Here is a 27435-nt window from a genome sequence, read left to right on the forward strand (position 1 = left end):
TGGGACTTGGAGACGGGAGCACAAGTCGGGGATGCGTTAGTTGGACATACGGGTCATGTGGTAAGCGTTGCGATAAGTGGGGACGGAAGACGTGTGGTATCTGGATCACGGGACAGGAGCGTGATTGTGTGGGACGTGGAGAAGGGAAAAGAAGTTGGAGAGGCGGCGTTAGTTGGAGGCGCGGGTGGTGGGGTGCGTAGGGTTGTGATGAGTGGGGACGGAAGACGTGTGGTAGCTGGATCGTGGAACAAGAGGGTGGCGGTGTGGGACGTGGAGAGATGGATTACGCTTCATGCCGGGTGGGTAGAGGATTGGGAAGAAATCACGCGTCGGTTCCTGGGGACGGCGGACTCGGGTACTGCTTGCGCAGTACGAACATTTCCAAGGGAGGGAGAAATCGTGCGAAGGCGAGAGGATGGGTCTGAGGCTGTTTTGGCCCAGTTGGACAACCCACAAGACTTGCAGATAGACCACGATCACGGGGTCGTAGTTGCAGGGGTGGGCCACCTGGTTGCTATCATGAAGCTAGTGGTGTAAATTGCGGAAAGCGATAGACGCTCAAGCGTCCGCTTGGCGCCCGAGACACGAGTAATGCGTTTGCAACTGTGCGGGGTAGTACCGTTGTGGGGAGGGTTTTTTGTTTTGTTTTGTTATGAATGGCTGAGAAGCTTGCTTGACGTTGCAGTCCATGTATGTGTATGTATGAACTAGCGACCTGCTTCCTTTCATCGAGCGCTCTTGTACTCAATATAATATATTGTGCATTAATATGCAGGCACCTGGCTATCACATGCGTCAGTTGCGTGCGAGTAAAGATGTAGAGGTAGATACATTAGTGATCCAACGGTGTGTTCAGAAGCGTTGCAGACCGGGTCAAGGCGGGGGCCAATCTCACTGTTAAGCGGCGATGCGTACACGTGCGCAGGTCAACACGTGTGACGAGAAGTGGCAAACGAGGCCAACTATTTTCTTCAATTTTTCCATCTACAGTGCCTCCTACGATATAGTGCTATAGCGTGACATACCTTTAGCTATGGCACTATTGGGGGGATGGCACTATATAAAGGAGGCTCAAATACATATATTTGGGGACAAAGCACACTGCTAACACAAACACAACAAAGCCTGTTTAACACAACTAAATAACTTCATCCTTTGAGTACTGAACCATGCCGGATGATACACGTGTGAGCTTATGATAACCTGTGCCAGAGGGTGAGCCATAGCACTATATAGAGGGAAGCACTACTAAAGTAGGCACTATTGAGACGACCCCCCCCCCTGTACTCATTTACGACGCACAAACGTTGTTGCCTACCGTTCCCCCTCCTCCTTCGTGCCCCTCCTCCTTCGTGCCAAGCAGCGGCCTGCCAAGTCTCTGCCATCCGACAACGTCCTTCCCTCTCCCTTACGGAACGTCGGCGTTCGTCGGCGTCGTCACTCAATCTAATTATGAACACCGCCTCCGCAAGGGGTATCGGTTACCGTGTAAGAGATAAGCACTGGGCAAAAGGGAAGGTGTCCTGGCCAGCACAGGTAAATCAAGCGGCCCCCAATGACAGACTGACCACGATAGGCTGTCCGGGGACGTGGCGGACGCGGTGTGCCGGGTAGCGGAGTAGGTGGGCGACGTCGCGGTGGTGGCCGAGTGCGTGCAGGTGGGGCGCGCGCGCGCGATCGCGGACGAGGTTTGCATGCAGCTCCACGCAAATCAGTTCTATGCAGCGGCGGGGGCGCGGCTGGAGCGGCGGGCGGGCCACGCGCCCGTGGTGGCGAGCTGGTTGAGGCTGCTGCGCAACATGACCAGGCGAAACGCGGCGAAGAGCGCGGTGTTCGGCTAGATGGAGTGGGTGATGCGCGTGGTGGGCGGCAGTGGCGGGGGCGGACGCGGGCGAGGCGGAGATGTTCTGCGGGCTGGTAAGAGGGGTGTGCCTATGGCGCGGGGACGTGGCGGACGGGTGTGCTCGGGACGGGGCAGTGGAGGTGGTGGTGCGGGCGATGCGGACGCATGTGGCGGCAAGGAGGGCCGGGTGCCTCGCGGTGAGGGCCCTGTGCGCGAGGAGCGAGGGGGCGCGGGAGAGGGTGCGGGCCGCGGGCGGCGAGGTGGCCGTTACAGAGGCGTGGAAGGAGAAGGGGTCTGATGAAGTCGGGTACGCAGCGCTAAGGGACATGGGGACGCTGAGGGAGGAAGAGGAGAGAGGCGATGAGCTGTACACCATGCCGGCGGTGTTCGCCTTGAGCGGGAGGGCAGACGACTAGCTACATGAGTAGAGGGGAGCGGGGGGAGGTGTGTGAGGCTTAGAAAAGGTGGGGCTTACAAACGCGATGCGGTGTAAATATGGGGCGCGCAACGCGCGCCACGGAGCCTACTTGTCATTTACTATTGCCATCTCCCAATAAAGCATGTTTTTGGGGCCTCGCACGGGGCGGCATTAATGGGTAGGGTCCCTTGTACTCCCTCTTCCACATCTCCTTTCCCCCGTCTCGTCCCCTGCCGCCCTCCTCAGCCGCCGTGCCAAACCCACCGCCGACGCCTCCCTCCCCACCACCAGCAGCTCGAACGTCTCTGAGTACGGCTAAATTGCGCCCAGCCCGCGCCCCGCCGCCCCGCCGCCGTCGCCGACGCCGCGCTCCGCCAGCGGCGACAGCAGCACGTCCAGCTCCTCGAACGCGCCCCTGCCCTCCATCCCGTTGCTGCTGTTGCCGCAGCTCATCCTCGCGCGCGCGCGCGAGGCACCGGGAGCGCTCCCGGTGCCGAGGAGGGGGGGCCCGGGCTGGCGGGAATGCTTGCCCGCGGATCGCGCCGCGCCGCGGCCTCGACTTTCATGCGTACCGCCAGCGCGCGCACAAGCAAGTAGAGTCGCGGCGGGGAAGCGTTCGCTACGCTACTAAAACGCGGGGGGGCGCACGCAATCTGTCCATGCGTGCGGCGGGGACAGGCGAAACCCCGCCGCCCGCGACGACGGGGGCGAGCGATATCGATTGCGTCTAGCGGGCCATGCGCGCGGGCGCGCAAGGGAGAGGGGGGAGGCATAGCGCGTCGAGGTTAGGGCGCGTGCAACGGAGGCAGCGGCGCGCATTCGGACGCGAGCGCATCGGGCGTGCGGCGCGGGCTGCAGTCGAGGTGCGCGCATCTCTGCGCACGGGCGAGAAGCAAGGCGGTGTGGTGTCTGCGCTGCGGGTCGCACGTAGTTTGAACGGGAAGCGTTTACGGGCGGAGATGCTGCGATGCTAGATGCCGCTCAGAAGACGCACGGCCGAAGAGCGCCGCCGCCCGGGCGCAGGGCAGCGCGTCCCGATTGCGTCGCGTACCGAGCGATTCGCGTGACCCCGTCGGCACGGGCCATCCGCCGGCACCTCAGCGACTGCGACCGGCCTCGCCCCGCGTGGGGCGCGACGACGTAGGCACGTGGTGAGAGGGCGCAGTGGTGCGCGGCGGACGGCGGCCCGGGTAAGGTGGAATGCGGCTTGTACCAGAAGGAGACAAGCGGAGGCCGCGGCGCGCACTGGTGGCCGTGCCCTCGTTTTAATTGCGCGCCCTCGCCGGGCGGCCGCCCACCCGGCGCGCCGTTTTCTTGGCTGGCGGCCGAGACGCTTCAGGTGAGCAATGCCTTCCATGCAGGCCGTCACTTTACTCGGCAGCGAAACGCACGGCCACGCCGCCATGCTTCCTACCTGGAGCGACTCTCATTCCATGTTGAGGCTTGCAACATGTGGTCAATGTAGGCGAGGGAAGCAAGCTCATTCTTCAGGCACAACAACAGTGTCGTCGGAATATGGCGGAAGCAGGCGACGCTCGCACTTTAACGACTACTCCGCCGTGATGGTTCCAGCATGTCTTTCCAGAAGGAGATCATCGTTGCGGAATAGGATCTCAAATATGTTTTTTGGTTTGCGTGCGCACAAACGTTGCCAGATTGCTATTCTGTGCAGCAGAGGCTACACATTGCCTTACGGCAGTTGTAGTTGATGGGAATGCCAGTATGGTGAACTGCCGGAGCGCATCCTGCATCAAGAGTAATACGACTACAGCGACACGTAGGTTAGAGTAGGTTCGGTATAATCGACCCCAAAGTTGACGGCCCATGTCTGACATGCTAGAGTACCAATTTCCTCAATTCAGCGGAATTGAGAAAATGTATTAGTGCGGCAACGCCGCGAAAAGTAAGGAACAACTACAGCACAGCTTTTTTAGCAGCCATTGCAGCTTTGGTACTGGAAGACGACACGCTGAACGCTGTGGCGGCTAGGTTGCACTTGGATCGAGTTGCGAGTTCGCCACTACGCGGTCATCGCCGGGTTAACATTGTGCGAAACAGAACCAACAGTTCTTTCGAAGAAAGTAATGCCATCTACAGTGATAAAGAATTCGATGGCCAGTGCAGTTGCAGTGGTGAAAGTTTGTCATCTTGCCATGACCTTGCCACTCCCGCTTCATATGCTGTCGTGGAGTTGCTTCTTGAGAAACTATTCCGGATTGGACGTGAAAAGCGTTGTACGTTTTCTTGTTTTTGCTCTGCTCATGTCTGACCGCACAGGACAGCCTGTCCTATACAGGACAGACTTAACCCACGAGCGACGACGAGTAAACGAGGTGTCATCGGTCTCCAGTTCACACAGCTCACGAGGCTTCCTGTGGCCATTCAGAGGGTTCCACTTGCCCCTTCTTCTTCTTGTTCATTGTTGTGCAACCAGAATAATAACCAGTAGCTCACCTGCACTTGTTGAGACTCTTAGCTACTTACAGTCAGGAGATAAAGTTTAATGTCAAAGATTAACATCGAACTGTCCAATGAATAAGGTAAAAGTTACGAGTGGTGCGATAGGGAGATTCGGGAAAGAATCATCCCGGACTTAGGAACGGGCCTGAGGCCCGTTCCTAAGTCCGGGATGATGAGGTTGATTACGTTATACAAACTGGAATCAGACAAGGCGGGGGCGGAGACAACCCTAACACCTAACAAACAGAATCACTAGAAAATTTTTGGGGAGTACAGTAAACCTCCTCTGAAAGCCACATTCAAGTACTTCCAGTATCGTTATCTTTACCTTACGGCTGCAGGTATTGTTGGCGTCAGAAGCAGACCTGTCTGTAGGAGAGACTCAGGACTTTGGTCGTGTTTACTGAGAGGGAAGGAGCGACGGCAGTGTTAAGTACTGTATCGTGGGGGAGCTATGTGCACGTATAGCATACGACACTGTCAAGGGCGGCCCACCAGACGTGAATACGTGGTTGATTTTGGAGGCGAGGACAGCTTTACTCGTGCCCTGGCGAAAGATCGTACCGCCCGGTTTGATAATTGCGTAAGGCAGAGGCCCGCGCTTGGCCCGAGAGTGTAACACTAATAATAACAAAAACATCAAAAAACATCAAAAAATCAAAGGCCTTTCATTGTTGCTTGCGCAGAAGAAGTCTTAGGAGTTGGAGAGCCTCAAGACTTCTTCTGCGCAAGCACACTACTGTAGCCAGACACCGCACAACCGCCCCACTGAGCGCTGCCCCAAACACTTCCAAGTGGCGCAGCTCCATGGCACACCCCACATGCCCGCCCATCACAACGGCTCCAACCCCGACATCACCACCGTTCGCGCACAAACCACGCCCCAGCCTTGGAAGGCCACGCTCCCTATCTCTGCCATTCACCCGTGTCCCCGGCTGTGCATACCGCATCTACCTTGTACATCGGTAACCCAGGGCACCCCCTTTAACCCTTCTTCTCCATTTCTGCCTATCATCCCAACGACTCTCCCCTCCTTGCGCTCCAGCATGACGGAAGAGATGACTTCACGTCCGCGGAAGATGCGACGTCTCGCTTTTCCAGGGCTGAGAAACCGGCGTCGCGGAAAAGCTCAACCGTCTCCGTCCCCAGCACAGTTACCACTGCCCAAACCGTGCAAGGCAATCCACGAAGAACTCGACTGCTTGCTCTCCGCCTTCTCGCTTTTCCGGCCAATGATCCCCGAGCGATTCGACCTATTCGGCGTGCTTTTTGTCAACCCTGACCCTGCCTTCCGCCATGAGCCGCCTGAGGTTACGATCGCAAACCTTAAGAAAATTTGCGAAGACTATCAGGAAGAGCATGCAGCTAATGGTGCAATCACCGAGAAAAATGGAGTAGTCGATAAGCTCCTTGGTGATATGGAAAGGAACGTCAAAGTGACAAAAGTAGACTACCGGATTAGTCAGGCTAGTGCTACGGATCACTCTGTTCGTGTCGCTTTGGACGCCAGTTTGCTAGGTTCCTTTAAAACTGAGGGGCATCACGAAACGGCAACCACCGCCTCACGCGACTTGTCTGTCGGTGCCTCAAACTGCGAAAAGTATTGTTTCGGTAATCTACGGAAGCTGCTCTGGCAGAACCCAGAGTTCTTTTTCACCAAGATTCTCGAGATGATCGACGCCGACTTTCGCTTCCGGGAAGGTGAGCGAAGGATGATGGCTATTGTCACCAAAAAAATTATCGCCAACATTTCTATTTCTTGTGAGGCATCCAACCAGAGAGATACCGGCGCCGGTGTAGGGGGACCTGAGGGTACTGCCACTTTGCAAGCCAACTACGGTGCCTCAGATAGTGCAGACCACAAAAGCGATGTATTTGGTGGCATTGCCGGAATTCACTTTCTCATGTTTCCAATCAAACGCTTGGACGCCGATTGGTTTCGTATTTGCTCTGGCATCAATGTCGACGCGCCACGACGTGAGGATTCTGCAAACAATTCCAATACTCGAAACGACTACGAAAAGTGGTATCAGAATGGTGCGGACCAGAACATGGACGCCAGCGATACTCGTACCTTCAACATGCCAAAGAACGCCACACTTAATTTTACGTTACCCCACAGACCGGCTCTTGTTCTCACTGCAGAGCCTCAAAGAGAGAATGACACACCGTCGCCGAGGAGTGAAAACATTCGACGTGAGCAGATGGACGGAGTCATCGCCGCGAAGGACCTTGTGAATGGAGACACTGTTCTGTGCAGACCACATTTGAACCGCATCCCATACGTTGATATCAATCTGAAGCCTACGCTCAATGAGTTTGCCATGCGTCAGGTAAACCTCGCCCTAAAATTTCAGAGCGAAGCAGAGCAAGACAAATCTATCGACACCTTATTTCAAAGCAAGCATCGTTGCACTGCTCTTCGTCTTTTCCGAAGCGCGTTACGGAAGAGATGTTATGGATCAACTATATACGCTCTAGAATGTCTCGGGGATTTCTACAGTTGTAGCTCTAAGGCAGCATCGAATGAACCAACAGCGAGGGCGTTCAAGTTCTGTGCAGTAGTTCTTCGGAACCCTCTCGAGAGTTATCGTGTATGGCTCCAAATCCTGATGGAAAAGGCTCGTCTGCGGTATGAGAATCGGCCGGAAGCTTTTATCGCTCAAATAGTTGCAACTCCAAGTCCCTCGTCACTGATATATGTACTGCATTTATTGGCAACGCCAAGAGTGGAAGCATCTCTTTCCCATCTCTTCAGCGAGAAGACCAAGAACGAAAAACAACGCCTACCAACGACTAACAACGACAAGAGAGAAAGAGATTCGGAGAGAGAAGAGCAAGCGCCGCTTTGCCACCATCGCCTTTTCAAATCCGAACAACACCCCCTATTCGCAGAACCCCCTGCTTATCCATTCAATATCTTGAGACTCTCTAAGTCTCTCGATGAGCTGCAGAAAGAGTCGGACGACCCAAAAGCGAGACTCGGTGCGTACGCCTCTGCAGTGGGAGATAGAGAAGTCTTAGAGAAGCGCAAGCGAGAAGCGGACCGCCTTCACCATCGTATTCTACAGGCGAGCACGGGTATCGATACTCGCGCGACTCGTGCGGCCGTGGAGTCGATCAGGCGAGGCACGGGTGATATGTTCAGGCCGTCGATAAGAGCCGAACGTAATCCTGCGTCGATATGTGTGAAGCTTGATTCTCAGGGGAGCGATGGATTACCAAATACGTGTGAGTCGCGTCTGAAAGCGGCTGTACTACAGAGAGATAGGAACGAGCATGTGGGTGCGACAGCAGTGGGACAGGGCGGAGTCGGGAAGACATGCGCCCTACGAGCGATTGCGCATGACGATAAGATTAAGGCGGAGTTTTCGGGAGGAGTGTACTTCATGTCGCTGGGAAAAGACGGAAACGTGGGACGGCTGATTGAAGAACTGTGCCTGATTGTGGAAGCGTCCGGTGGCAACCAGACTGCTGCGCAAATGCGAGAGGAGAGCGATTTTAGAAGGGTGTTAGCGAAGGTACAAGCGTGGTTTTGTAGTCATGTGTGTCTGTTCATCATTGATGATGTGTGGGTGGTGAATGATATAGACGCGAATATCCTTCAAAAGTTGTCTGTTCTGACTGACACTGCGGGGGGCAGCGGGGGAAGGAGGAGCAGATTACTGTACTCGACGAGGGATAGGGAGCTGCGTCAGATTGGTGAGCGGGTTGCTTTCGAGCCGAGGGAGAAGGGTGGAAAAGAAGCAGTTGACATGCTTGTGCACGCGAGTGAGGCGAATCGAGAGGAAGTGGATGATGCGAGATGCAAGGAAGCCGTGGGTGAAATACTGGATATGTGTGGCGGATTGCCGCTTGCGCTGAACGTGGCGGGAACGATGGTGAGGTACTTCAGGGAAAGATGGGAAGGAGAAGTATCAGAAGCATGGGGGGCGTACCTTTCGAGGATGAAGAGTCGTAACACGATTCGCGCTGAGAGTCCGAAGGACGGATATTCGTCGTTGGATGGGACGTTGCATGCGTCACTGGATATCCTGGAGTTGGATGTGGGAAGGAGTGGGGAGACAGTTGGTGAATTTTCGTTTCGAAAAATGCACCGGAGTCTGTGCGTTATGAAGAAGCAAGACCGGATACCTTTGAGTTTGGTTGGAGATTTGTGGGAGATGGACGAGGAGTGGACGGAAAGGTGTGCAAAGGAGATGGAAAGGGTTGGATTAGTAGAGTTGCAGTATGAGAAGGGCTGTGGTGGGTTGCGGGTGCATGATCTGACGCACGATTTTGCGGTGCAGGAGGCGCAGAAGGAAGAAAGTGTAACGTTCTGGTATAAGAAGTTGGCAGATGTATGCAGGCAGGGAAGAGGACTGCTTGCTATAACTGAGAGCGAGGGCAGAGAGAGCAAGGATGCAAGAGAGAAGTATGTTTTCGAGAGCATATATCGCGTTCTGAAACAGGGCGGGTGTGTGGAGGAGCTTAAGAGACTATTTTTGAGTGCGCGATGGGTGAAGACAGTGATACGGAGAGGCGGGGTTTGTCAATACGAGGAAGCTGTGAAGGGATTGAGTAGAGACTTGAAGCAGAAGAGAGGAGGCGGGAGTATGGGAATGGGACGGGTCGATGAGGATGCAGTGGATACAATGGTTTTGATGATGCGGGCTGCGCGACTGAGTGTACCGTTTTGTGGTGAAAACAGTGCCGGGATTTACTTTCAACTATATGGGCGAGTGAAGCACAGGGCACGGGATTCAAGTTGTGTGCGCAAAGTGCTGGAGGAAATTGAGAGATACGCACCACGGCCGTGGGTGCGGCCTGTGAGTGAGTGTGTAGCGCGAGCCGATGGAAAGATGGTGGAGCACATTGTTCTGCCATATTCCAGTCTTTTAATTCAAGTGGGCATGGATTCCAGTGGTGAAGTGTATGGAAGTCAAGTGGCGTGGCCCGGGGCAAAAGTAGCAGTTTTCACGCAATCTGCTGAGAAGGAGACGAAGATGGTTGAATTGGAAGGCGAGTTCGAAACGGAGAGCAAGGGCCCAGGGGCCAATGAACCAAGCAGTCAATTAGAAGGCGAGTTCGAAACGGAGAGCCAGGGCCCAGGGGATCTTGAAAACCCGAGCGTGACAAGAGCCACGTGCGCAACTCTCTGTGAGAGGAAGGGGTATGTTGTTGTGGGATATGAAGACGGGACGTTAAGGCTGTGGAGTACGTCGGAGAGGAAAGTATTGAGAAGTTTCTGCGGCCACAAGTCGAAAGTGTATTGCGTTGCGATGAGTGGGGACGGTAGACGTGTGGTATCTGGATCGCGGGACAAGAGCGTGCGTGTGTGGGACGTGGAGACAGGAGCACAAGTCGGGGAGGCGTTAGTTGGACACACGGGAGAGGTGGTAAGCGTTGCGATGAGTGGGGACGGAAGACGTGTGGTATCTGGATCGGTTGACAAGAGCGTGCGTGTGTGGGACGTGGAGACGGGGGCACAAGTCGGGGAGGCGTTGGTTGGACACGTGGATACGGTGGCTAGCGTTGCGATGAGTGGGGACGGAAGACGTGTGGTATCTGGATCGGTTGACAAGAGCGTGCGTGTGTGGGACGTGGAGACGGGGGCACAAGTCGGGGAGGCGTTGGTTGGACACATGGATACGGTGGCTAGCGTTGCGATGAGTGGGGACGGAAGACGTGTGGTATCTGGATCGGTTGACACGAGCGTGCGTGTGTGGGACGTGGAGACGGGGGCACAAGTCGGGGAGGCGTTGGTGGGACACATGGATACGGTGGCTAGCGTTGCGATGAGTGGGGACGGAAGACGTGTGGTATCTGGATCGGTTGACACGAGCGTGCGTGTGTGGGACGTGGAGACGGGGGCACAAGTCGGGGAGGCGTTGGTGGGACACATGGATACGGTGGCTAGCGTTGCGATGAGTGGGGACGGAAGACGTGTGGTATCTGGATCGGTTGACACGAGCGTGCGTGTGTGGGACGTGGAGACGGGGGCACAAGTCGGGGAGGCGTTGGTTGGACACACGGATACGGTGGCTCGCGTTGCGATTAGTGGAGACGGAAGTCGTGTGGCATCTGGATCGTGGGACGGGAGTATGCGGGTGTGGGACGTGGAGAGAGGGATCACACTTCACATCGGGAGGCTAGAGGATTGGGAAGAAATCCTGCCGACATACTTGAGTACTGCTTCTCGCGCAGGACGAACATCACAATTATTTTCAAGGGAGGGAGCAATTGTGCAAAGGCGAGAGGATGGGTCTGAGGCTGTCTTGGCCCAGTTGGACAATCCACAAGACTTGCAGATAGACCACGATCGCGGGGTCGTAGTTGCAGGGGTGGGTTATCTGGTTGCTATCATGAAGCTAGTGGTGTAAATTGCGGAAAGGGATAAACGCTTGGTGCACGAGACATTAGTACTGTACTGCGTTGCAACTGTGCGCGGTAAAGGGGGGTGCTCTAAAAGTGGGACAAAAACCTCAAGGAAAAAGTACTTGTAATTGTCAAGCAATCACCATTTTTTATGTCTTGCGACGGGAACACTCTCAGCCGTTTGTCTACTGGGACTTGGCGAAAACAAGCACGGACAAAGACGGACAAAGACGAGGAGTGAGATTGAAGCGCGCGGACACTTTTGCACCCCAACCGCGCACAAAGATCGGACATCGAAGCAAATTTAAAAAAAATAGAAAAGTATGCCTGTTTTGTATTTTTGGGTTGTTACACTCTTATACAGTACGTAGCAAGCTGTGAGCACTCGATTGAGATATTTTTTCTTTAATTTCAACCACGTCGTTCTGAGATACGGCGCACTGTCTGGCGCCGTTACGCGCGGCGGTGCACCTTGGCCCGTGTCGGAGATAATTTTCAAAATATTTTGGATGTCCGATCTTTTTGTCACTGTCCGACAATTGCAGCACCCCCCCTTTAGTAGTGGGGAGGAGGTGTTTTGTTTTGTTATGAATGGCTGAGAAGGTTGCTTGACGCACGTTGCGGTTCATGTATGTGTATGTATGAACTACCAACGTGCTTGTCACTGCCATCGTCGCGCCGTGCACGGACGGGTTTCAGGCATACTATCGGGTGTCGTCGAGCTCGACTTCAACAACGATAGACAGGTGGACCTGTGCCTGGCGCGCGCCAAGTTGCACCTGGTGAGGTCGCGCGGCTCGCCTGCCGTGCACGGACGTGGACTTGCTGGAGCAGTATGGAGCAGTATGGATTGATGCGTGACACAGACAGAAGGGGCGCGTCTGCGGAGGACGCGACGGGTTTGTCAACGTTGAGGTGAATCTCTCAATGTTGAGAGGGGCTGTTGAGAGGGGCGAATGGAACACAGTGCACAAGTGCACACGTGTCCGAAGAAAAAATAGCAAACGAGGGCAACTTTTTTCTTCAATTTTACCATAAATTTGCGCTTCGTTCGTCACACCCGCCCTCTACCTGCGCTTCGTATCACCGCTTGCATCTACTCGCCGATTCTCGACGCACATACATACATTGGGTGCATCCGGAAAAAGAGAAAGTAAACAAGTGGAATATTTTTCAATTACACTCTGGCACCGTCAGCTGGATGAACAGAAAAGACAGTGCCGTACACGGCACTGTCAGCGACGGAAGCCGAATACATCCCGCTATCCGATTGTGCACAAGAAGCGAGATGGTTGTTTCAGATATTGAGTGAGTTGAAGTATGTGTTCTGAAAACCAACTTTCATCGATGACGACAACACGTGACCTATTCACCAAAGCTGGGTCTGCAGGCAAAAACGTACAAGGCCCATTGAAAAGAAATATCATTTCGTACATGAGTTGGTCGAACGAGAATTGGTATGTTTACCAGTATTCGTCGGTGCCCGTGAAGGAGACGGCGAACGATCGTTTCCTGAAAGAGAGTCTCATCTCTGGCACTCGTGTACTTGGTGTACACGTGCGGTGGTACAGTATTGAATCATGACACCGCACGCCTGCCTCCTACAAATACAAAATCGGCAAACGGTACCCTTCATGAACAATCACTACGCACTGCTTGACATGAACGCGCGTCGCCATGTCCTTCGCCTGCCTTTCAGCGTCCGCCCCCCGGCCCACACGCATGCGGCGCGGGCGCTTCCAGCGCGTCCGACATGCATGCCTGCCTGAATGCTTCGCTTGCCTCTCGGTGTCCGCTCCCAGCGGACCGCGTCGCGGCCCGGAAGCCTTGCTGCCGGCCTCCAGCCGGTGCTCGGGCGCTCGCTGCGTGCGGGCAGTCACTGTTCAAAAGTGTGAGCGTCCTGGCCCAGCCGGGGGCATCGGTACACTACAGTACATGCGTGTGATGCACACTGCACAACGCGCGAGAATGAGAGGGGGCGGGGATGCTTGCCCGCGGATCGCGGCGCGCGGCGGCCCCAACTTTTACGTACACTTCGCGCGAGCGCGCGAGCAAATAGAGTCGCGGCGGGGAAGCGTCCGCCACGCGACCAGAACGCGGCGGGCGCGCGCGCGCCGTCCATACGTGCGGCGGCGACGGGGCGTTCGCGGTATGGCTTGCGTCGAGCGGGCCGCGCGCGCGGGCGCGCAAGGGAGAGGGGGGGAGGGGAGGCATAGCGCGTCTAGGTTAGGGCGCGCGCAACCGGAGGTGGTGGCGCGCATTCGGACGCGCGCGCTTTGGGCGCGCGGCGCGGGCGGCAGTCGGGGTGCGCGCATCTCTGCGCACGGGCGGAAAGCAGGGTGGCACGGTGCTTGCGCTGCGGGTCGCGCGTGATTTGAACGGGAAGCGTTTGCCGGCAGAGATGTAGCGATGGTTCGTGCAGCTCCGGAGACGCACGGCCGAAGAGCGCCGCCCTGGCCCGGGCGCGGGGCAGCGCGTCCCGACTGCGCGGCGTGCCGCGCGATTCGCGCCCTTGCTCCCGATGCGCACCGAAAAAAAACCTCCCTGCTGCAGTGCGACCGCTTTGTGCACTTCCCCACGCTTCACCAACGGGGATTAATTTGAGGTGTGAAGTTGAGACGGCAGAAGTGGACATGTCAGATTAATCGCACCGGACTCATCGCGCACCGCATCGCACTGATGGAGTGTGTGAAGAAAGCGGGTGCACGCGAATGGAATGACGATAGGTGAAGGGGTTGCTCCCTCCTGGCAATCCTGGCAATAATGGCGGGCAGCAGGGACCCTGGGCACGTGCCAGCGCTTGAGCGTGGAGCGTGAGGGCCATAGCCTGACGGACGGGTAGCGGCACGGAGATGGGAGTGCGGCGGTTGAGGAGACGGAGCTCCTCGCGGCGTAGGCGGCAGGCAACGGCGGCAGCGGCGAAAGAGTCGAGAGCGGAAGCGGCGGGAGGGAGGGGGGCGGTGTGGGCGGCGAGGTCCTCGTAGACGAGGCGCAGGTGGGCGAGGAGGCGGACGAAGGGAGTGGTGTGACAGGCGAGGAAGTAGGTGTATGTGCAGCGAGCGACGCGGGGGACATTAACGTGGGGAGGAAGAACGGGGCCAGCGAGGTGGACGCCGCGGCATAGGGCGGGCTGGGCTGCAGCAAAGGAAGAGAAGGCGGCGAGGTTTGCGTCCAGGGCGAAACGCGTAGGCGCTGCCTCCCATTTCCGTTCCAACTGCCTTTGTCTTCCACTTCTCCGTTTGTCGCGCCTCGCCGCCTCCAATTGCCACGTGTCCAGGCCCCGCGCCGGGTCTTCCGTCCTCTGAGGACCATTCACTCTCGCGGCATCCCCGTGCAGCACTCGCACTCTTCGTCGTGACGGCCGGCGGGGGGGCGACGGGTTCGCCCGTGCGGGGGTCGAGGCGGATGGGATTGCCAACGGGGCGGGCGAGAGCGCGAGCTTCAGCGGGTGTGGCTCGCGAGACTGACGGAGAGGCTGCTGACGGAGAGGCTGCGAGTGCTGCACTCGCTGAAGTCTCTTACTCGAGGCTGACGAAGGGACTGACGAGGGGTGTGCGAGTGCTGCGCGGGGAAGCCGCACGAGTGAGGACGGAAGAACCGGGGCGGTCCTGGGCACGTGGCAATTGGAGGGGGGCGAGGCTCCACACACGGACAAGTGGAGGACAAAGGCAGTTGAACGAACATGGGAGGCGGCGTGGCGCTCGCAGCGTTTGGATGGGCCGCAGGGGGGATGCAGCGGCGAGTGGGACGGGGTTGCGCGGCTGCTACAGGCACCCACGGTCGCGTCGGCGGGGGGACCTGGGCGGGGGCCAGAGCGGCATGGACAGGGCGAGGAGTTTGTCGAGGCCGGTCGCGCTCGAGCTGCTTGCGCTGAACGCGCTGGCGCGACCACTGTCGCGTGCAGCCTGCACGCGCGTGCGGTGACGGAGGGGAGCTGAAGAATGGCGTTGTCCGCTTCTTCGTCATCTGTGAGTAATTGCGCTCTTTCATGTTTACTGTAATTTCACGGCTTACAGTAGTAGATTTCAGGGCTATAATGCCTTTAAATAATGGTAAATTTTCTCGGAGAAGTATCGCATTTGCTCTTGTAGCTCAGTTGGTTAGAGCGCCAGCCTAACATGCTGGAGGTCTGGAGTTCGACCCTCCACAAGAGTATTTTTTTAGATTCTTGCCGTCTCGCTACTCTCTTTTTCTTCATAGGTTTGGTCCTGCATTTGCGCACCTGGTCTGCACCGTGTGCTACAGTCGGCACAGGTGCTTGGAAGTGAATTCATATGATTACTTGTGAGACCAGCTTTAATCTCGAACGAGGCATCTATCGTTTTTTTTTTCTTTTGCAACAACAAATGCATAGAGTCAAACGTTTGGTACTGAACAGTACACAAATTGTACAAGCCGATACTTTAATAACTGTAAAACTACATGCGGCCCGTATTGAGTTTTAATAGTTCGCTTGCCTGGATCATATTTTTACGGAGAACGCGCACAAGAAACAACCGCTTCAAAAAATAATCATACCTGTATCAATTTCGGTCATCTTTCACCCAGACACTACAAAGGCGAAATGAAAGCAAGGGGCGAAAGTGATCACTGTCATGTTTAGCTACTAATAAGGACTGATAGGACACACCCCTACGACGTCTGCCGAATCACTCCAGCAGCCCCCGTTCTGCCGTCTGCCCCTTTTTGGCCGTTGGTAAAAGCCCACGGGATGGGGGTGGCGCTGGAACTAATGATGAGAACGGCTTTCAGACACTCGGTTCAGCTGTTTCGTCACAGGTACGGCAACAAATAAATGCAGTGCTTCTTCACCTTGATTTTAGTTACAGGCGTGTTCCAGCTGCCGATCTGTGAACCGTAGCTCCATGAACCGCGGAACTTCCACATACATTATTTGACCCTCTTCTACTCTCGAACGCACAAGCATTGGCATCGATATGCGTCGGAGGATAAATCTAGCTATGTAGAGTTCCCGTGCATTGTTTGCAGGTCTGTGTTTCAAGATCATATGAGCCGCACTCCGGTTCCTGCCGTGCACCTGACGTCGGTGGTCCCTTCTTGAGCATAGCCGCGGGTTTGCACAAGAGAAAGCTCGAGCGCTCCGGTAAGCTGCATGTCGCTGTGAGCCCGTTAAAATCTGCTTTCAGGTGATGCTGTACAGTACCACCTCCCGTAAGGTGTCCTCTGGGGGTCGAGGGCTGGCCCCTTTTCGAAACCATCACAACTCTATTTGTAAGCATGCCAGCACGACCTTCAATCCTCTATAGTAGCCCTTGTGGAGATTTGCAGAGGGGAGGGATAGCGTTGACTTTTGGAGTAAAGAAACATTTGTTGCACAATATAAGGTTGTCCGTAACGTCCCGAAAACGCATGTTTTGGCGGCGTGTTTGCTCATATTTTCTAAACGAAAATTTTTCAGAGAACGCATTTGGCGAAACTCACATCATACCGAAAACAGGGGGCATGAGAGTTTTCCACGAGTTTCACATCCGCCTGATCACAGCAGTGCCGGATCGACCCGTCTTGAAGGAAAACAAAGTGGGGTTCCGTTCTTTTCATCAGCACAAACGAATCTCAGACTGCAGGGGTCGCATCGATGTACGTCAGGGACGCCCCTTCATCTTCATCCTGATTCTTGAAAGGGGACTCTGGGTCCCAGTAATAATGTGAGAGCCACTTTTCCGTAATAGACTTTCTTGTAATGTCTTCGTTGGACTCCATAAAAATTTTAGTGACATCTGAGGCCGTAGTACGTGGAAAGTCATCCTCCTCTTCTTTGCGTGAGTCGAAAAAACTGGACGTGTTTAAAAGAATGAAGAATAGCATTCCATATTTGTCTCCTCGTCTCAGTTCCGAGAAATCTTCCCAGATAAACCTTTCCTTTTTGGCGTCATCAACTATTCCCCACTCGTCTAGTAATCCGATTGCACCGAGAATCCGGGAATAGACTGAGGACGGTGTAGTGTGAACCGCATCTCTAATTTGGTCCGACTTTGCATATTCTTTCAGTGCTGTCTCATAGTAATGCAGGATGGAATCCCCTATCATAGCCATTTCTGCGATAAGTTCAAGCGCACGGACAATCCGTTTGGGATGGGCCAACCTCACCCCTTCTAGATTTCTGATGATCTTCTTTCCGCGCTTGGCCGCCTTCCACCACATGACAGCGTCTCCCAAGTTGTTCTCGTCTTTCAACACAATAACCTTTTCGTTGTAGCGGACTATCTCACCATTCCACATACATGTTATAGGCAATAGTGGCGTGTAAGATTCATGAGATGGAACTCTGATATAGGTCGTTGTCGGGAAGTGAATATCTATATTGTTCTGAAGATTGGCGTTTGGGGGCTCCCCATGGCGGAGGTATTCGAATTGTTCGATAGGTATGCACAGAGCCGATCTCGCACCTAGGTCTAGGTGTTCAGTCGGGTTCATTGAGACCAACCTGCGCATTGCATCAAGTGAAGGTATGAGTCCAATGAGAATGACTCCGAATGCAACGCCTGATATTATTCCAGCAAGAAACCCTATTAAACTCACAAATGAAAGTAAGCATATCATGATGGCCAAGGAAGCCATTTTGGCATAGAGGGGCAGCCCCACGCCGAGGTCAGAACGCTCTTGAGAAGCACCGTACAAGTAGCTCAGGAACAGAGCGGCAGTCAGAAAATAGGTCAGAGCGATCAAGGTACGTTCAAATCCAACCGAGAAATTTGCGGGATCCATTTCAAGAGTAAACGAATGGTGTTAGAGGAAGTGTCGACACTCACACAGCAGCTTTGGACCTTTGTGGGGATTGATGAAAACAGATAATGCGAAAAAGGGCTTCTGAAAGCTAATGAAATGGTGACGACGATTGCAGGGTTGACCCTTATATCATCGTGGGAGCTCTTTTGTGGAGCGGTGGTTACAGAACACTGAAGGGGACTCAATGATGAGTCGCATTGAAAAACATTTTTCACAAGACTGTGCACAGATGCAGTACAGCCCTTACGGAATTTAGCGCAGTCGGTGTACAGTAACCGAGGGTAAGGGCACAGCATGCAGTGCAGAATGCAGAAACAATGTTTCAATCAAAATGAATTTGTCATTAAGCAGGACCAAATCCTGGCGACCAATCCCCGGCGACCTCACACTCCTCCTGCCCTGCCGCCGATGGATACTGTAGTACTACTGTAAGGGGGAGGGATACAGAAGGCTCTGCGATGCACGGCAAGTAATTTGCTTTCTTTTTCGCGGCGATCTCGTAAGCTGTTGTGGCGTTGTGTGTTCAGGGCCGTTCCTAACGACGAGCACGGTGTGCTGAGGGCCGTTCATCAACTGTGCGCGTATTGCAGCTGCCGAGATGGTATAACTGTACAGAGGGAAGTGATGAATCGTAATCCTCATGGGGGTGTCTTTACTCGTCGTCGCCGTCTCGTGGGTCTAAGTACCGCTGGTGACAGACTGTAATGCTGACAGTCTGTCCTTGCGGTCGGTCACGCGCGCACCTGTCAGCGTCTGATGAAGAGAGTTGCGGTCCGTCAGTCCCGGGGGACGCTGAGGGGTGCGCGTGAAGGATGTGCCGGGGTGCGCTTTCGGGTCGGGGCTGCGGGGTTCATGTGGTTGGATGATGTTGCAGATTTCTTGAAAGCGGATGGGTCCGAGCGCTTTTGTGAATAGGTCTGCTGGGTTGCCCGCGGATGGGATGTGTTGCGCGGTGATAGCGGCGCCTTGGATGTGATGTTGCAGGTGGTGGTGCCTGACATCGATGAGCTTCCGTCTGCGCGTGGGGGCGGAGTTTTCCGCGACTTATATGGTCGATTGGTTGTCGATGAATACTGTCGTGGGGTGCTGTTGTGGATGCTTCATGTCTCGAAGCAGCCGACGAAGCCATAGTGTCTGCTGGGCGGCGAGCGAGGCTGCTATGTATTCAGCCTCGCAGGTTGACAGGGCTACGACGTCTTGGGGCGTCGATGTCCAGGCTATCGGGGAGTGGCCGATAGTGTGTATTATGCCCGTGAGCGACTTGCGGCTTTTGGCATTTGCATAGTCTGCGTCACTGTATGTGCGCAGACATATCGGGGCTCGAGCGTGATACGATATGGCCTTGCTCTTGGTGCCCTTGAGATACCGGGGGAGCCATTTGAGCGCGTGCCAATTTGCTTGGCTCGGTTGCTTGCTGTGTCGCGTCAGCTGGTTGGTGGTGTGGTACGCGTCGTAACGGGTGCTGTCGACGACATACCGGAGGTCTCCTAGAATGGAGCGGTAGTGGGTGGCGAGCGTGGGGGATAGGGGCGCCGTTTGGTTCTCTACGTTCTTGTTTGGCTTTTGCGGCGCGGGGGTTGTTTTTGGATTGCATTCCGACATGTTGTGTTTCGCAAGTATGGTGCTTATGGTCTGTTCTTGCGAGATGTGGATGCTGCCTTGTGCGTCGCGTGTTATTTGCCAACCGAGGTACATATGGGGGAATCCGAGATTTTTGATGTTGTACTTTTGCTTGAGGGCGGTGAGTAGTTCATCGATGAGTGCTTGGTTTGAAGCGGTGACGAGGAAGTCGTCCATGCTGACAGCGAACAGCAGTGTGCCCGTTGTGTGTGTTTTGGTGAATAAGCATGGGTTGCTGTCGCATTGCTGATAGCCTTGCTTGATGAGATGTTTCTGAAGGCCGGCAGTGTAACGGTGGCCGGCAGATCGGCCGCCATATAGGTTGCCTACTAGTTGTCCCGCTTCGGTGCCGTGCTTGAGGTTACCGTCGAATCGGGGGAGCTGTCTCACATAGACGGGGAAGCGGGGGTCATGTGTCTCGTGTAAGTAGGCGGCCGTGATGTCCATGTACTGTAGAGGCCATCTGTGTGATGCAGCGATTGCTAGGATTGTGCGCACTGACGTTTTCTCTGCCATGAAAGTGGACGTTTGTTTAGGGTCGAAGTGTTTGCCTGGCTGCATGCGGTCGCCTCGTATGGAACAGCGTGCCTTTCGTTTTGCTATTTTCCCTGTTGGTGTACGTTTGTATCTGTACGTCATCGTGAGGGGTATGAGTTTTTCGTGCGGGGGCACGTCTGATGGCGGTATCCATTTGATCGTGGTCTGTTGGTCCAGCATGTCTAATTCAGCGTTGTGCGCGGTCTCCCATTCTGCCGCGTCCGGGTACTGCCGTGCTGCGTGGGCATGGCGTGGCGCTGGTGTGGTTTGGTCGATGGTTTTTGGTGGTGGTATGTATCGGTGCTTGTTGTTGCTTTGTGCTGGCGGTTTGGGTCTTGTCAGTTTGGTTTTGAATGCGTCCGTTGACGTGTGTGTGGGGTCCCGGTGTCGTGAGTATGGTTTGAAGTCGATCGCTCGGATGACCCTGTATCGCGCACTGTTTATCGTGATGGTCATGATGTGCGTTTCCGATGTTGGGAACATGTATCGGACGGGTTCGCTGCGAGCTTGGAGTTTGGTTTTGTGTGCGTGAATTGGTGCCGTTCCGATTTGCCCGAAGGCGAAGATGCGTGTCATGCGCGCTGGTTTGCCGTGCCAGAGGCTCCACGGGCTTTTTTTGGTGACGCTGTGTCTCATTATGTTGTACTTGAAGACAACATCGCGTACTGCGTCCTCCCAAAATTGGGGTGGTAGTGACGCGTGATGAAGTGCTGCTCTGGCACTTGTGAACAGCGTTTTGTTGATTCTTTCGGCAATAGAATTTTCTTGTGGCTGGTGGGGGGTGTTAGTTATGTGCTGTATGCCGTGGGATTGATATGTCCTTTTTGCGTGTGTCGATGTGAATTCTTTAGCGTTGTCTGTCCTGTACGCTTGGGGGAGTTTGTTTTGTAGGGACAACGTGTGGAACAACTGCAGTATTATGGCGTTCACTTCTTGTCTCTTGCGAATGTAGTAGGTGACCAGGTATCTGCTGGCCGTGTCTATGCAGGTGAATATGTGTGCATTTCCGTGTGTTGACGGGGGTGTGATGGGGCCGCATGTGTCTGAGCTGAGTTGCTCTGCGATTTGTTGTGAGTGGTGTGCGGTTGGGTGCGGCCGGGGGGATTGTCGAGCGTGCGCACATGAGGAACAGCTGATGGGTGGGGGGGCGCCTTGGAGGCTGGCTGGGAGGTTGGCGATGGTTCCTTCCTGTGCCATGCGTTGGAGCGCTTTGGGCGGGGCGTGGTTGAGGGCGAGGTGCCACTCATACGCGGTTGCTGTGGTTTTTGACAGTTGTTTGGGTGTGTGTGGATTGGGGTCGTGGAAGTGTTGTATTTTTGGCGATCGGGTTTTGGTGGGTGTGCGATTTGGCAATAGGTGTGCTGATTTTGTCGCTGATCGGGGTGGGGTGGCCTGTGCTGTGGCCGTTGGTTGCTTGGTCGTCGTGCGGTTGTTGGCTCGTGTTGGCATGGTGCGTGCACTTTTGGCTGTGTGTCGGGTGGTTCTTTTTCGGGGTGACCAGGCATAGGCGTGCAGTGATTTATTCCATGGAGCCGTGCCGATGACTTTGTTTTGTCTGTCCCTGATGTGTGCCGTATTTGTGTCAAATGTGACCGTGCATTTTAGTGATGCTAGAGCGTGGACAGATACTAGTGTGTATGGAATGTTCGGGCTGTGTACTGCTTTGAGGCGTAGGGGGTACCCCTTATTGGTATATGTCTGAATGGTGCCGGCGTGGGTGCATTTCGTGGGTTGGTTAGTTGCTGTGAGAGATTTTGTGGGATGGGTGAGGAGCTTCATGTGTGGTAGGGGGCGGGATGTGTGCGTGGGATGCGCTGCCGAGTCTAGGATGAACGTACCCGCCTCGCCTTGGTGGTGGTCGGGTTCGGTGTCGGTGTCGTCCATGTTGAGCTCACTGTAATGCGCGTCGTCTGGTTCGACGATGGCTCGTGCCTTGGCGGCGGGTCGCCGACGTGCTGTTTTTTGATTCTGCGGATGTGTTTGGTCTCGACATTCGCTGTCCGCGTGTTGCGGGTACCTGACGCCCTTTGAAATGTGATGGCGGCAGGGGTTGGTGTGTCTTGTGGCGGGTCGGCGTATTTGCCGGGGTTGGGGGCGGCGGCCGTGAGTTGGTATGTACGCACGTGTTCTGGCTGCAGCTTGTGGCCAAGGGTTGCTTGGTTGGATGGCTTGACGGTATGTTTCGATTCGATTGTATTTGTGCACGAAGTCCTTCACGTCTTTGGGTTGCAGTGACAGGAGCTGGAGTCCGATGTCCACTGTTGCTGGGTTGTGTTTGAGGCCTTCGATCATGTAGTCTACTGTTGTGCGCTGTTTGGCGATGTCGGGGTAGCGAGCCGCGATCATTTGCGCCCTAATGGTCTCATGGCGTTGGACGTATTCATAGATTGATTGGCCTGGTTCGATGTGGCACTGTTCCGCTAGTTGTTTTAGGTACAGGTGGTCACTCGCATTCGTTGTGTCGAGATGGGCTTTGAGCTTCTCGAGGATGTCGTGTGGTGTGGGGTTCTCGTCAGGCATAAGAACGAGGTTGATGATGTCCGCTGGTATTGTGGCTAGCATTTTGCCCAAGAGTTTGTGCTTGGCGTGGAGGTGGGATTTTCGTTCCTGCTCGTCGTCTGGGGTGGGCGGGTTGCCCTCGATATGTTCGATTGCATCTTGTGTGTAGGCTGCGGATTTTATGGCCAGGAGCCATGGTACATAGTTAGATCGGTCGAGCTTGGGGATGTCCTTGATGTCCATGGTGGTGAGCGTGTGAGATCGTTGTTGCCTGGGAGGAGGGATGTAGAGAAGGGCTGCTGGATGCAGGAGGTTGGGTGTTGATGAGGATTCGGAAAGGGGGCGGCGGGGGCGGGTTGTGATGCCTGTCTTTCCGGCTGGTCTGTTTGCAGACGCTCGACGGCTGCGAGTGCGTGTAGCGCGATCCAGTTTGCGTTCAGTTGATGGTGTGTCGTAGTGGTGCGAAGCGGGCCATAACCTGATGAATCGTAATCCTCATGGGGGTGTCTTTACTCGTCGTCGCCGTCTCGTGGGTCTAAGTACCGCTGGTGACAGACTGTAATGCTGACAGTCTGTCCTTGCGGTCCGTCAGGAAGAGTGACGGGTAAAGTGACAACCTCTATTCAGTTACAGTAGGCACCCCTCAATAGTTCACCCCCGTGCCAGGACCAAAAAATGCCAACTATTGACAGAACGAACATTTAAGATCGCATTGCTGGCATAGGTCCTTTACCAAAAAATGCTCGGAAATGAGCGTCTGCCGTGTTCTCTTTCTCGTCTGCTCTCGGTATGCCTCGAAAAAGACTCGCTTTGCCCGACGAAGCCCCTCGCTGGCCGCAACGACACCTGCCCTTTCCGCTAAAGCCTCCACTCCCTCAAATACTGTAACTGCGCAACATCGGACAGTGGCGGTAGTTTCTCAATAACAATTGAGGATTCGTACAGAATTCTTACGGATCTTTTGAATTGTTCGCGGATTGCAACCGAAACGAGTTGCTGCATCTCTCACGGTGAACCCATTACAGAGCTGGTGAATAATATCTGCTTTTTCGGAGAGAGTCAATCTTTTGCGCATGCTTTTAACAGCGGGTGCGGAGTTCAACGTCATTGCGCGCAATGTGGACGGCTGCGGGGCGGGATGAAGAAGAGATTATACTCGTGCTCTTGGAGCATGAACAAAGGGAGGACAGTGGCGGTCGCGCCGGTCTGAATCGGTACACGTGTACACGTCTGAAAAGCCGTGACATCGTCAGAAAAGCGAACTATTGGCGTAACGAACTATTCAAATGCGAACTATTGAGGAGCCCTCCCCTGTACCTGTACCCATATATCTCAAGTAAGGGTTTGTCTCAGGGTTACCTCTCTGGAGAGACTGCGACAAAGCGTCCACTCGACGTCTTACAAGTAGTTGTCTGTCTGCTTAGCGTGCGCAGGTGGTGAAATAATATTTCATATTAGAATATTATTCTACTTCTCTGCGAATTACTGCTCACTATCTTGTCTCTACAGTGGGTGCATCCAGGAAATAACACTCCGCCACTTCGCTACTTTATGATAGAACATCAAGAAATGGAGGCAGATTTGGCCCGCCACTATGCCACTCCGCCACTCTTGTCTCGCTGGACATTTTTCGCTCTTCCCGCGAAGTCCGTAAATTTTTGAAACGGCAATCCCGCCCCTTCACAGCACAAATCCCCCAACGAGCGGCTTTACCATCCCCAAGCGAACCCAAATAAACTGATCTCTTCTTCAAATCCGCATTCTTCGCTCTCGCTTCTCCCCGGCCTCTACTCCTTTCCCCACGACACGGCTACCACCGCAATGGACCCAGACTCTACTCCACGGAGACCTCAGCCAAGAGGCCGTACGGGTCTCAGTCCGTCGACACACATATCGCTCGCCCTCGAACACACGCCAGCAGCTATTTCTCACACGCCGATCACCCCCGCAAGCACGCCGGCAGCTCAAGCTCACGCGCCGACTAGCAGTTTATGGAGGAGCAATTCTTTTGTAAAGTTGAGAGATACCAAAAAGTCATCATCACTGCCCCATGATAAAATGGCATTCCAGGGTGTCATGGCGTTCGTTTTCACATGACGCTCTGGGTGAAGGAGGGCAGCCCGTTTGTATTTGGGTGCCGTTCGTGACCTTCTTTTTCGGCGAGGAGCTTTTAAAATTGTGAGAGTCGCCAGAGCCACGACAAATGCGGCTGTAGACGCTGCGAGAGCGGCAACAGCGAGGCGAGGACGATGCATGCCGAACGTGGCGAAGTGGAAACGTCGAGTAGCGAAGTGGAGACACCTCAGGGGGGTCCCTCCACTTCGCCTAGAGTGGCGAATATTCGCCACTTTTCACGACCTCTGATTGGGTGAGAAGTGACGAAGTGGCGGAGTGTTATTTCCTGGATGCACCCACTGCCCACCATTGGCCACATCTCTCCTGCCACCTGCCAGCAATGATCTCGGCCGCGTTGGCACCCCCGCACTGCTGGCGCGGCGATCTGCTGCTCTGGACGTCCGTGAGTCGCTGGTGCCAGCGCCAGCAGCAGAGAGCATTCAGGTTACACACTTTGGAAACTCGCAAGCATCTGTCGCCCATCCGTGCGCGTATAAAGCACATTGCCTTGAGCTACCGCCCCCGTCCTCTCTATTGCCCCGCGGAATTGACTCCCTCCGCTTCCAGCCGTCGCGCACGCGCATATATACTGTACGGCGTATTTGATATGATAACACGGCACAAAAAGGTGCATGCACCTTTCTGGATATTGATATCCCGCGTGCTTACAGAACATGGGCTGTAAGCTTACCGTCCCCGCAGACAGAGTCGCGATCAGGAGAATAGGTCCTGCGCGGTCATCCGCTCCGAGACGTCTGACCCTGGCCCCGTCTCATTTTTGCCCCTGGTGTTGCGTCCATGACTCAGCTCGCCTGGTATGCCGTGTTGTAGCGCATTTTTATTCGTTTAAATATCATTGGTGCGCCACTGTCAACAGTGGACGAAGCATGATGGAATCGCTACGGAAAATACCTGTCACTGTAAGTCCAGTTATGCTTGTGACCACGTCTTTCCAAAACTTGCACGGACGTTTATAGTTTCGCCTAAAATTTCCGCAAACGTTTTGGCAATGGTTTGCCAATTCTTTTCGGTTTTGTGGAAAAGTGGCTCAGTTGGAAGATATCATTACAGCTAATCGAGCTGTTTACAAATTGCTTACGCATGTTTCTGAGTTTCGCAGAAAAAGTTGCTCAAACTTTCGGCAGCACTTTGGGAACCTTTGAAACTTCAGAAACATTCAGCAACCTTTTCAAAGATGCCAGATCGCATTACAGCTCCGATCGAGGGTGGATGGAAATATTCCATCATTGAGGCCTTGCTTGCAGGATCCAACAAGGTCCACCACCGGGACCAATGGGAGTGCCGTTTGAGGCGAATATCAGAAAAATCAATTGTCAACCAGGATTTTACGGAGCCATGAGCCCTGGTAGTTGGGACCAAAGTTGTATGGCTCTGGGTCACAGGCTCTGGTGCCAGGGCCATTATTGGGACGTATTCTCCTGAATGCGATTCAGACAGCAAGCTTACATGGACCTATATGTACTACGCGCACGTCCGCGCTTCCCACGCCCGGAGGCAGAACAATAAACAACTCGAGCAAGCAACTCTACGCTACTCTAGTCTGCGAAGGCACAAGCCGGAGCCCGTTCTCACCCCTGAAGGCGCAAAGCCGGATCACTCACCCCCCCTCTACTTCCCTTCTCATACTATCCTTTCGCTCCTTTTCCCCTCGTGCCAATCCCGCTCCCTGATCGTACAGAGAGCAGTGCACGCGAAGCACAAGGCCCCCTTTCGACGACAATCCGGATTTGAGGGTTTTCCTTGTGATTCTTGTGGTACAACGACCGATCCGCGGTCGGTGTACAGTAGGAGCGGCCGCGCGCAGCGGGCACGGAGCACCGTGGCCCACGTGTAATACGCGCAATTACCGAACGGGCGCAGCAAGTGACAGGTGTACGCTTGGGTGCACGTGTAGTGTAAGGAACCGTGTGGGGATAATGCGCGCCCAGTGTTATGCAAGCGCGTAGTGTGAAGATCCGTGCGGTAGTGTAATGACGGCGCTAGATTTTCAATCGCGTACAGTACCTGGTCCACAGTAAGTGACAGGTACTGTATTGGACAGGTGTTCCGGGCGTCCCTCTGAGGGGTTAAGACCTGGACACCGTCCTCGCAGTAAACACGGGGGGAGACTTGCCCCCCTCCCTTTCGCGCCTACGTACTGCCGTTTCGGTATTCTCTCGCGCGTTGGCTTCTAACCCGTTACCGGTCGTCTCCGATCTAGCACCTCGGGACGACTGCGCGTAACCGGCCAGTGTGCCACTCCCTTTTCGCAAGTCCGACCGTTCGGTAACCGCGCGCTGTGCGTCTCGCGTCGCGAGCTCCCTCGGCTCATCCTCCGAGCCTCTCGCCCGCTAGGGTTTGAGGAGAGTTATACCACATTTTGGTACTCTTGTGGAGGGCTACAACTCTCGAGGTAGAGCCGCGCGCCTTGACGCCCGCTCTGCGCAGAACCGTACGGACGGAAAAGGTTGAGAAATCACCGCGTCGATCGCGAAGCGTATTCGACGATGAACCGACCGGATCAAGGGGCAGACTCCGCCTCTGGGCGTCTGAGCACCCGCAGTGGCAGTGGCGCACCGCGCCCCCGGGTGGAGAACCCGGAAGCCCTGCTGCGACCGCCACCGCGACCGGGCCGCACGCGAGCGTCCGCATCGGATGTTACGCCGGCCGGGTCGGCAGGCACTGAGAATCGCTTCCAATGGATGGTCGACGCGATTCAGCCGCGCATCCAGGCCTGGGTCGAGGAGTTCCTCGCTATGGAACTCCCCCAGGTAGCGCGCGTATGCCTCGACCGAACGGTGCCCGCGCTCGTGGACGCGCACGTACGCAGCGCGATACC

The 27435-nt window shown here is 54.9% G+C and overlaps 4 protein-coding genes across 4 annotated transcripts in view; 2 read left to right on the forward strand and 2 right to left on the reverse strand.

Moving 5' to 3' along the window:
- Window positions 1–40, forward strand: part of CHC_T00009236001 (WD40-repeat containing protein) — a 1248-nt gene extending 1208 nt beyond the window's left edge. Inside the window, exon 1 of the mRNA XM_005711789.1 lies at window positions 1–40. This exon is cut by the window's left edge and continues 1208 nt beyond it. Coding sequence (XP_005711846.1) covers window positions 1–40 — 40 coding nt within the window.
- Window positions 41–168: 128 nt separating this feature from the next.
- Window positions 169–11372, reverse strand: CHC_T00001408001 (hypothetical protein). The gene is made up of 3 exons (XM_005711790.1): window positions 11179–11372; window positions 10886–10977; window positions 169–350 (listed from the first exon to the last, which is right to left on the reverse strand). Exons 1-3 carry the CDS (start codon window positions 11370–11372, stop codon window positions 169–171), a joined length of 468 nt encoding a protein of 155 aa, XP_005711847.1.
- A 4229-nt stretch (window positions 11373–15601) lies between these two features.
- On the reverse strand, window positions 15602–18121 carry CHC_T00001409001 (hypothetical protein). The gene is made up of 5 exons (XM_005711791.1): window positions 18053–18121; window positions 17849–17948; window positions 16659–17605; window positions 15935–16218; window positions 15602–15719 (listed from the first exon to the last, which is right to left on the reverse strand). The coding sequence occupies exons 1-5, from the start codon at window positions 18119–18121 to the stop codon at window positions 15602–15604; spliced, it is 1518 nt and encodes a 505-aa protein (XP_005711848.1).
- A 7149-nt stretch (window positions 18122–25270) lies between these two features.
- CHC_T00001410001 (hypothetical protein) lies at window positions 25271–25573 on the forward strand. Its single transcript, XM_005711792.1, has one exon. It carries the CDS (start codon window positions 25271–25273, stop codon window positions 25571–25573), a length of 303 nt encoding a protein of 100 aa, XP_005711849.1.
- The last annotated feature ends 1862 nt before the right edge of the window (window positions 25574–27435 follow it).

The sequence above is a fragment of the Chondrus crispus genome, genomic scaffold (assembly GCF_000350225.1).
Source record: "Chondrus crispus Stackhouse genomic scaffold, scaffold_1, whole genome shotgun sequence".
Classification (NCBI taxonomy): Eukaryota; Rhodophyta; class Florideophyceae; order Gigartinales; family Gigartinaceae; genus Chondrus; species Chondrus crispus.